At 32.4% G+C, this 11,266-nt stretch overlaps 1 protein-coding gene across 1 annotated transcript; it reads left to right on the plus strand.

Moving 5' to 3' along the window:
• Positions 1-6,428: 6,428 nt before the first annotated feature.
• Positions 6,429-7,293, plus strand: LOC119685298 (general odorant-binding protein 56a-like). Its single transcript, XM_038099541.1, has 2 exons — positions 6,429-6,612; positions 6,766-7,293. The coding sequence occupies exons 1-2, from the start codon at positions 6,547-6,549 to the stop codon at positions 7,210-7,212; spliced, it is 513 nt and encodes a 170-aa protein (XP_037955469.1). The 5' UTR covers positions 6,429-6,546; the 3' UTR covers positions 7,213-7,293.
• The last annotated feature ends 3,973 nt before the right edge of the window (positions 7,294-11,266 follow it).

The raw sequence follows: 11,266 nt of genomic DNA on the forward strand, positions 1-11,266 counted from the left end.
AGGGTTGTCTCTATAGTTTTCAGAAGAAGTAATACAAAAATTATATAGAAAATCCATGAAGGAAATTTATAATTAATTTGGAATTTGTATTCTGTGTATCTGTGTACAAGTAGATTATCTATTCTATAAAATTTATTGCCTTAAATTGAAAGTCCATTTTAAGTTTATAAGAGACCCAAATCTGTAATGTTACAAGTATGAATTTTTTTTTGACATTGTAAAAGTAGGCTTTCGAACCGGAAGTAAACCGTAAAACGGACATAAACAAATAATATCTTGCCGGAGCATAAAGTAGTATCGAACGTAAGATTTTATTATCAGTTTTCTTCGGTTTTGCACGTACCGACTGGTAACTACTTTTTGGTAAGTATACGTCTTCAGAAAGTAAATGAAGGTTGAAAGTACAAAAACATATTTTAAAGAACAAACCGGAGCTTGGTTTTTTATTGTTTAATTCGTAAAGTATGCTCTTTCAAAGGAATGAGTAATATGATAAGGTATGACAAAAAAATTAATTTGTTGTACATATATATAAAAAATATTCACTCGGAACTGAGTCAGAAAAAAAGATATTTTTGATGTAAACCGGAGCCGAACAGATATATTTTATTTATTAAACTCGAATAAAAAATTTTTCTTTTCGAAACTCTGATTTATAAAGAATTATTCTATTGAAATTTTGTAATCTAATGGCACTATTATTCTAAAGTCTTTCTCTTGCTTCAAAGTATTTATCAATCTTCAATTAATTATCAATCTTCAATGCAATCTTCAATCCTCGTTCTCTTTAAAGTGGTTTTTCTTTGATATAGTGTCTTTTAGTAGAAAATAATAATAATTAAACCGATTTCAGGAATTTTTTTAGTATTTATTTTTTTGTTGATCAGTGGTCTTTCTTAACGAAGTGGACTACATTATGCACTTACGCCACAGTAGTTTGAGAAACTCTGCTGAAACAATTCCATTCCTTTATTCCCCTTTATTAGTATTTCATCTATTGTTGCAAAGGGTTCTTTAGGTGTCTTTTAGGGGTTGGGCAAAAAAATACAGGGTACCATGTGTGTAGTATAAGGTGGTCGTGATATGACAGTAATGTTATATCCAATAACGGAGTAATGCAATAGAGTTTCGGTAGTTAATTTATGGTAAAAATTTTGCGGTTTTTTAAATGGTTAACTGGTTCAAAATAATTACTTTGTATGATCTGCATTACAAACTGTTACACTAGCAACTTCTCTAATAGTAATTCTTCTAATAGACAGTACAATGTGTACATTGTTTTTATCATTGAAGAATCCCGTCATCATTAATATCTCACACACCGTATATTTGAGTTAACGTGAGAGTTGCTTGAGAAGCAAAAGAAAACAAAAAGTAACAATGCAAAGACAAAAACTTTGTTAAAAAAAACATAAAATTTGCACCAACAATTATGTTGCCTTGTGTTTTTTTATATGTACAAATTTTATTCAAGTGAAGAGTATTAAATAGTAAACTGTGAGTTGTTGAAAATTAAAATTTTAAAAATTATTTATTGGTTTGTCTTATATTGATGTTTTTCCGAGTTAGTGCAACTGGGCACTTTTACTCTTTCTTAGCTGGGGAGTTTCTACAGAGTCTCTCCCTTCTCTTTGACTAATTTATGTATTCGTCACAAGCTTCGCTGATTATTCGATTATTGATCTAAGATCTGTATACTGCCCCATACGGATAGTGACTGCTCTGAGATTAGATAGTGCTATGTAGGCAGCCTGTTAGTTTTCGCGTATAGCTTTAGGATTCTATCCCTGATTTATTTTTTGACTGGGTGTATTCTGAGGTTTCTTAGCATATCATTTGTGTGACTTGAAGTAATATCACCTGCTTTTACTATATAAGCAATAGTTTAGGCGTATTCAGTATCTAAAATTATTTTAACCTTGTAAAATGTAATCGATCCCGACTCTGTTTTATGGCAAATGTAAATTTACAAGAGTAACAAGTGTAATTGTTGCAGTTGTTGCATTTTTTTAAGAATTACTCACTTCTGTGAGGCTCAGCGCAATTCCTTTATAGCTTATTTTATCGTATTTATTTTTATAAATAAAACATTTAAGTTTTTCTTCGTGCATATTGTCGTAAATCTGTATTTATTTGTTCTTAATGTTTACTTTCTTGAAACAATTTTTGTACTCGAATCTTGCCGCATTTCGATTACTTTTCATTGTGATTAATGCCAGCAGCCCATCAACTGACAACAGAAACTAAGCCCAAATTTTCTTTAGTACTGCATACCCACATCCTGATGCCGCATTTCTTCCGCTTGTTCCGAGTGAGTTCCATACTCGTTGAGTGGCAGTTGCGGATTTTTTCTTGCAGTAAGCAAACAATTAAGCAAGAAACGTTTTTGTTTGTTCATTGTGCTGCCGCAACCGGTGTGGTAAGAGTCTTATCAAAATCTGAGGCATTACAATATCACTGCAAGTGCTCCTGTTCCTTACATCGGATGATTTTGGTATAGGCGGAGGTAGTACATGTACGGGGTATGTAGTTTTGTCGAAGTTCTGATGTACTGCAGCATTGTTATTGCTGTTGGCATTGTATAACTTTTTCCAATTCAAGTGAAGTACAATTTTTTTTCGCTTCGTAAAACTCATGTTTGTGTAATGCAATGAGTTGCCTTAATTTCTTTTTCTAGTTTTTTGTCGGCTTAAAATTAAATTAAATTTCAAATAAGCCGCACAAAAGGGATTTGTTTATGACTTCACCATCACATCACAGCTGCTTCTCCTGATCTAACTTTGAACATAGACGCGATGTAATTCTGTTAATTTTTAATTACGTCTTCAAAGAAAGAACTTTATATTTCAACCACAAAGCACACAAAACAAAAACAAAAAGTTGCATTAAACTGCAGAAGTGCATTGCAATTAACTTTACTTGATTGAAAAACAAGGTATATATACAAGGTATCTTCACAACAGTTCAGAATCCTTAAAATCTGCATCAGCGTATGAGTATCGATAATTTGTGGTACCATTTTTGTGAACGTATAGCGTATAGCGGTCTAGGGTAGATTATTTCTCTAAAATAAAGTTTTATTTTTATAATCATTTGTAATGACTTTTGGCCGGACAGCCCTCTTGACAAAAGTTTACTGATGACGAATGTCTGCTTTAAAAAGTTTCTACGCTATTATACTGCTTAAAAAAACTGAAGTAATACAGCACTTGAAAGCATTCGAATGTCATTAAGATGCATTGTTGCTTATTAACAAATATTCGATTTTTGAAAAATTATTTGTCAGCACATAATTAATCTCTTCGTTTCTATTCTTTGTTTCTATTCTATGATAAGCCTCACCAGCAATATACTAAGTTCACTGTACTATGTGCACTGACTTGACTGAGTTGCTTACCATATCGAAATTGCAAACTCAAAAGATTCACTCATCCTACAGAACACTATAACTGCAGGAAATCATGGCTTCTTCTAAAAACAAAAGAAAAATCATAGGAAGAGGAGAGTTTCTCTTTTAATATTTAGCTAGTTTTCTGGTTATTACAATATATTATTTAGATGTCACATATCTGGTTTAATTTATTGTCATCCAGCTTTTGGTATAAGTAAAATATATTCAAATAATTATCTACCTGTTATAACCCTTTTCCAATAGTACGCGGTAACTTTCTCTGCTGTTTTCTATGAAAGTAGTCGTTCTTATAGTGGAAAGTATTCGGTTCAAATATTTCAGATATCTTCTTGTTTTTCGGTACTTAACATATAAATCAAACATATCATAAATGAAACCGTTGTATGCTGTGCGTCATGAAAGTTTCAATTTCACTATAGTTCAAATATCTTAAACAAAGACGTTCAACAATAATCACCTACTATGTATATAAGCCAAAGTTTTCATTTTTGGAACTTTTTTGCTGTCAAGTAGAGTATTTCCAAGAAATATTTTAAAGGATCACTGTCGATGGGTATTTAATTATATCCGAAAAATCTGCATAATTATATTATTAAAATTTAAATTAAATTTTGCTGTAATTCATATTAATGAATCAGCATTAGCTCAAACTTTAATATTGGAAACGGTTTAAGAACTCTTGGTTACTCTGAGTTGAAGCATTTTGTTAAACTAAATCGATCACAATTCTTCCTTCCACAGTCCTAGAATCCTTCATCACAAAATCAAATATATTAATAGAATGTAAAAAGGCAATCGATGAGTTAAACCGGTTAGTTGACATCACTCTTTTCTGGTTCGGGAGACATAGGAACATCGAAGAGACTGAAAAAGCTGACTGTCTAGCCCACTTTGGTGGTTCATTGATGCGTACATTGCGGTACCGGTTTATGTTACCCTAGAGACCGTTAACAAAAGTACTAACCCCTACTTTCTTCAGCTAGCCAATATAAATGGAGAGCACTTAATTCATGTGCAACTTTCCGGGTAACATGGCCCACCTGCAATAAACCTAGTTCTTGGGAATTTATCAAAAGGGATCGTGTGAACACTGCAGTTCTTTTTAGTTATTGGTGTATAGGGACCCACACAAAGAAACTGCGCATTCCTCGTAATCCTCACGGCAGAACTTGTGGACATCTGCAGGAGAAAGAAACCAGTAAACACATGCTCTGTGAATGTCCTTCTTTAGCGTCCAGAAAAAATAGGTTTTTAGGAAGCTATTTCTTTAACAGTTTATCAGATTGTTTATCAATAAATAAACATGAAAAGTTGTCTAATGATCTGACATCAACCATAAAGAACATCAATAAGCTAAATTATTAGATATAGAATAGTCCACTGTTATCAGTTGGTATGCATTTGAATGCATTTGTAATTTTAATATAATAAACTTGGAAGAGCTTCGCAGTTTTTCTCTATACATGCCTTTTTCACAATTTTATTTAAACAATTAAATTCAGTGTGATATATTAATGAAGCTTTTCCGGTCTACTATAGTTCAATTACCCAATAATAATGATTTTTCACGTGAAAAAATTATTTTTTTTTAGCAGTAAATATAATATGTGTTTCTTTTCGATCATAAAAGTTGGCCTAGTTTTCGCCAGTGTAGACGCTAAGTTAGGAATCAACATATAGAAGCAATTTTAGATACAGAGTTTGACTTGACTTTTGTTAAGATTTTTGATCTATTCTCATTTTTTTAAGATGACATATAAATTTTTGTTTCCCGACAAAATTTGAAAATAATATGTATTTGCATTCAAACACAAAAATCTTGCTTGAGTCCAGTTAATGTAGATCCCGAGATGTATGAATATTTAATGTATATTTTCGTTTAACTATGATTTTATTCGATCCCATGCTATTTAGATGTATTCGATGTTTTCCATCAATTGTTAAAATAAGACAATTCAGTCCCGCTTCAAAAAACTAGTACGAGTCGCTGCTGCGGTATCATGGAAAATGAGTTCAAAATACTTGTGTTGCGATAAATAACGAAAACGAGTATCGAGCCTAAAAGTATTTGAAATCGAAGTAAAATCATCGACTTCTTGCGTATTAAAATATTCCCATCTGTGGTAAGAGTCTGAATTTGCAGAAAATAATTAAACAAAAATAATAAATCAAAGTATTGGGATTTCATATCTCAGATATATGAGTTGAAATTAATTAATCAAAATCGCATGTTCATATTGAATTCATTTTTATTGTTCCAATGTTGTTGAAAATGTTATGGATAGATATAATCAAATTAGTAAAAATAAATAAAATTCTCGATTGTTACCATGGCAATGCAGTGAATTTATTATTCTGCCTATTTGCAGAATTTGCAATCATCGCTCTACTGATTGATTTATTTTCCCAAATATGTAACGCAGTCGGCCCACAATTTCTTAATAAATTTTCCAAGTTCAATTTTCAAATAATATTCAGATTTTCTTTATATGTTTATTTTTATGGATATCATTTGTTTAACTTTCTCGTTTGCATATATTTTGCAAAATATTTCAAAATAAAACTTGTTTTTTCAAAATTGTTCAAATAAATGCAGTTACGAGTGCATCTCCACAATTGGCACTTGGCTATTGGCATTTTCTATTAATGAGAGTCCGAGTATTCCGAGTTTGGAATAAATCATTGAAAATTGCCGGAAACAATTTCAAATCAAACAAAATCATTTTTCACAAATTATTAAATCAAATTTAAGTTATCATTCTGTCGGATTATAAATCAAATGTGATTGAATTATTATGAAATTATTTTATTTTTAATATTTGCTAAGCAAACTAATAACAACAAAAAACAATTTCAATTAATTTGAATACAAAATGAATTTTATTATTTCCCAAATAATGGAAATACGAGTACGTTTAACAAAATAATAACAAAATAACAGAAATGAAATCATTTTCGCAACTTTATTTCTACTCAAATCATTTCAATCAAACGCTCGATTAATTTTTATGTCGCCTCATTACTTGTAAACAAAAGTTGTGCCAATGTGCCAAAGTGGCAAACGTTGGCTATATAAGCGCTAAGCCGAGCACTACGGTTTGCAATCCAAAGAAGCTACACACTTTACAAAAAACATGAGTTCTGCTTTGATCACGACATTGACTCTGTTAGGAGCAGCGCTACTGCTACCCGCATCTGAGGTATGTTAACGTAACGTGTATCTAGATATAAATAAGCTCACAGTGACACTACCAGGATGAGACTTAGTTGCATCCTGCGACGTGACACAATTTGCATATTAAAAGTTAATAAAAATAACACTTCCCGCTCTCAATCTGCCTTTGTATACACAGACACGTTACACATCAATTAACGTCAACTTAGCCATGACCGTGTCGGAGGATTCGCATCGCTTGACAGAGGATATGGTGCGCATCTGCGCAGAGGAGACAAACATTTCCCTGGAAGAACTGCACAGGTTCCGTCAAAATGACTTCAAGTCGAATACCTCAGAGGCAACTCAATGCTTTGCACATTGCGTATACGAGCAAATGGGCCTATTACGTGACGGAGTCTTTGTGGACCGCGACTTCATACGCACTTTGGCTGCTGCTACTGATCCAAACACCATTTTGGCAGGAAAGGAATGCTTCAACATTAAGGGTGAGAACAAGTGCGAGACGGCCTATAAAATACATCAATGCCGCTACGAGCACAAAATGCGCGGCATTCCAAAGGAAACAGCAACCACAGAACCAAATGACAAAAGCACCGCAACAGCAACGGATTTGTTAGTTTGAAGTTCTTTGAAGGATGCGGATAGTGTAATTCTACAGGAAGCATTTTAATTATATTTAATGTTTTTGCTAAAAATGTTTAAGAAAGGGTGAACTGTGTAAATTTATTAACAATAAAATATAAACAATTATTATGGTTTCGGAATTAATAAAAATAAAACTCTCTTATAATTTCGGAGGCTTACGAGTCCAGAATCCTTTATTGAAATGAGTTTTTACCAAAATATGAATATAATTAGAGTTCAAAATAATATGGAAATCGCTTCAATACCTTTCATATTAAATAAATGCAAATAATTGCATACTATGAAAAAAATAATTAACAATGATAATACAGAGTTGTGCAGATTTTCATAAAGATTCCCAATGAAATTATATTCATATACCAGAGACAATAATTTAGATTGTTAGTTTTCTCGATAGAATAAATTTCGAAAAATATCGTTAGGAATAGGGCCGGTAAAACAGTCATTTTAAGTGTTGAAGAATGTAATTTAATGACAGTTCACAGCCTCCACGTGGCACCCCTGGAAGGTTACCTGGCACCCGCTGGGTAATGAACTTATAGTGCGTATGAGATATGACTCAATGTGAGCTCAGGATATATATATATACTAGATAACCCGACAAACGTTGTTTTGCCTTATAAATTATTTCTAGTTTCTAGATAAATTCTAGTGTAGACAAAAAGTAACTTACTTATTATAAATGTGTAAGTATGTGGTATATGCATGAAATAGGCATGGAGCGCTATGAACGAAAAGGAAAACAAAAATAACAAACGCCAAACAATATTATTTTTAAGTTATTATAGTTTATTTATTAAATTATTAATTTAAAATCAATAGATTTGTATGATATCAAGTTCCCTGGCAACAACTGTTGTATCTTCAAATTTAAATTGTCTTGGATTGACTGTAAATAATAATAATGATAATGGGCCAGTAACATTAACCAACAACAGTCGAAGATAAAATAACTCAGTGTGTCTTGGATTAACTGTAAATAAGCGTTCGATTTAAATAAATTGAGGCATGCATCAACTGGTGAAACTTGCTTGCGGGGCATCCATTTTTTTGTTTGAGCCCATGTGAAATAGCGTGGTTCTTGTAAATAGAGTAATGTTCTTGCAAATCCACCAAAATCATCCGTACTATTACACAATTCAAAAAATGCAGTGAGTGTAGATTTAGGTGGATTTGTACTACGATCAATCACTGTCTCGTTAGTGAAAAATACACGCTGACCATTTTCAAGATGGACGGCTAACTGAACAGCTGCTGGATCCCGTTCATAAATTAGAAAACCGAAGATACGCCAAGCAGCTTCATTGGAGCTGATGTACCGACCAACTTGGTAGAGCGTAATTTCACCGTTTTTGTTCATTGGAGGAGCATTTACATTAGTATTTTCTACTCTAAACACAGCCATATCACTGCCTTTATGGACATACTTGCAAATATATTTGATGCTCTTCACAGAACTGCAAAACTCAACATTTATATAAGCATTGTATGTCTTGCTTAGCAGAGACGAATACGGCACCACCCGCCATTGTCCCCCATTATCGGGATTTCTTCGACGATATATTGGATAACCGTCGGTATTTGTTATAGTATCATTAGTGAATTCTTTAGAAAAATTTTTAGTACATTTTCCATCTGCCATGCAAGGCGAAGACGAAGAAACGAAGTGGATGTAAATTTATGTTAAAAAAATAAAAAATTTTTTGTTAAAGCAATAAGGATATTTTTGCTGGGTAGGGACTCCCTAATCACTTTAGCGGTATGAAAAATAGATAGTAGCCGATTCTCAGACCTACTGAATACGCATATAAAATTTGGTAAAAATCGGTAAAGCCGTTTCGGAGGAGTACGGTAACTAACATTTTGACAATGTTAATTTTATATATAAGATATATATCCGCATATATATGTATATACATACATATATATACATATATATAGATATATAATACTTGTATATGTACATTATATTTATAGTTGAAGAGTGGTGTTACCAGAATTTTATTAATGAGAAATTCATTTTCTATGGGGCAACAAAATAGGTCATTTAAAAAAATTTTTATGGATATGTGGTTTTAAAATAAAAAAGGTTTTACGAAGACAATAATATATTTCGTTTTTTTTTCACTAATAACAGTCGGTTTTTCAATGTTAGTTTAAACTTTCGATTTAGAAATCTGAAGTTGGGAATGTAATGCCAAAGGTATTCTAAAATAAAAAAACAAAAATAAATAAAAATAAAAAGAGAAATAAATACCGGAAAATATTCCATAGAATACTTTTTTTATAAATACAATGGAAGTCAAACTTCCATAGCTCGAACTTCTAAAGCTCGAATTTTCTATACCTTAACTAAATAGAGTGCAAAAGGGGTTAGACAGCAAATTACATAAATTACAAAAAAATTCTTTAATTCGAAGTTTCCAAAGTTGAACCTTTTCGTTTCAAAATGGTACTTCGAGTTATAGAAGTTTGACTAGAGTTTCGCAGAGACCGCAATAATTGGTAGTCAATGGTGCGAGGTCCGACCTATACGATGGATGCACTATAAACAATTTCTGGTAACTTGTTCCGAGTCACAAAGACGTATGTGACCTGACAAATCATCTACAGAAAAACCTGTCGAACTAAAAGCTAGTCGTTAAATTGTATTGTACATGAGAAAAAGTAGAAGCTTGTACAATTGGTGTAGCTGAATACAGAAATAATTCATTATAATAATTATAGTATAATTAAATACAATAGTTATTTCCAAGACCACTGATGTTGGATATTTGACAATACTCGTAACAGCTGTATGATCAGCCAAAATTCAATTAATTAGGAATAGGAATAAACGGGCTATCAGCTCCCAACGGAGCGGAGCATTGCGATTTAATTAATTTAAATTATATAAAAAGAGTTTTTGTTGTTGTAGTTCACTACTTTTCGAAAAAAAAACCTCTTTATGAAATAATTTATTTATATAGCATTCGAGTTGTAAGGCCCAAATTTTATTCTAAAATTTAACCCCACAAATTAAATGAATAGTCAAATATGAGTTTAAATCCACTTAGTAAAAAACGTATTTCTATATTCAATAAAATTTTCCTACAGTAACATCCATTTTTATTATAAACAAATGACCCTGTAAATTTCATATTAGAGACAAACATTTTGTATAAACGAATGACCCTGTAAAGTAAAATATGTTTTGATTAGTTTTTTTTGCCGCTAATAAAAGTTAGTTAAATAAAAGTTAGTGTTTATTTGAAAATAATTATTGTTTTTGTATGTAATGGAAGGAATTTCAAATAAAAGGGCAGCGAAATTGCCAAATCTTTCTATTTGGAATTTCTTTCACTTCAAGGTAAGTCACTTTTATTAGGGATGATAGTGGGAGCTCGGACTAGTTGGTCCAGGCATATGTTGATTCGTTTGGCCATTGCTGACGATCACCATGTGAATGGATGAACTAGTTTGGGTGAAGTGATAATGGTTGAATTACCTTCTGCTTGGCTTATGCTGGCGTAGGGTAATTTAACCAGTTGAGTTACCTTCTGCTTGGCTTTTGCTGGCGTAGGGTAATTTAACTAGTCATCCAGACTTCCATTTGGCCATAGCTGATGGAGGAATGGGCGACGAGTCACCAACACTGTCAGGAGGCGTGTGGACAACGAGCGTTTGGCAATTGCTGACGGACGTGGCCAGGCGTAACAGTAGAAAGGAACCCTTGTCTGGCTTTTGCTGACAAAGGTATTGCTCTATATTGATATTAGAGTTTCTAGAGATTACCTATTTGGAATTTCTTTCACTTCAAGGTTAGCAACTTGCGCACCACTGCAAGCAATCGTCATACGACATTTCACAACATTCTACACCGTTTACAACATCGTGACAACGTTTATGACATCATACAACATTTCACAACATCCTACACCGTTTACAACATCGTTACAATATTTATAACACCATACAACATTTTACAACAGGCTACACCGTCTACAACATCATTACAACATTCTACATCATTAGCAACATTTTCAACATCG

This window comes from Teleopsis dalmanni, chromosome 2 (genome assembly GCF_002237135.1).
Source record: "Teleopsis dalmanni isolate 2A chromosome 2, ASM223713v2, whole genome shotgun sequence".
Taxonomy (NCBI): domain Eukaryota; kingdom Metazoa; phylum Arthropoda; class Insecta; order Diptera; family Diopsidae; genus Teleopsis; species Teleopsis dalmanni.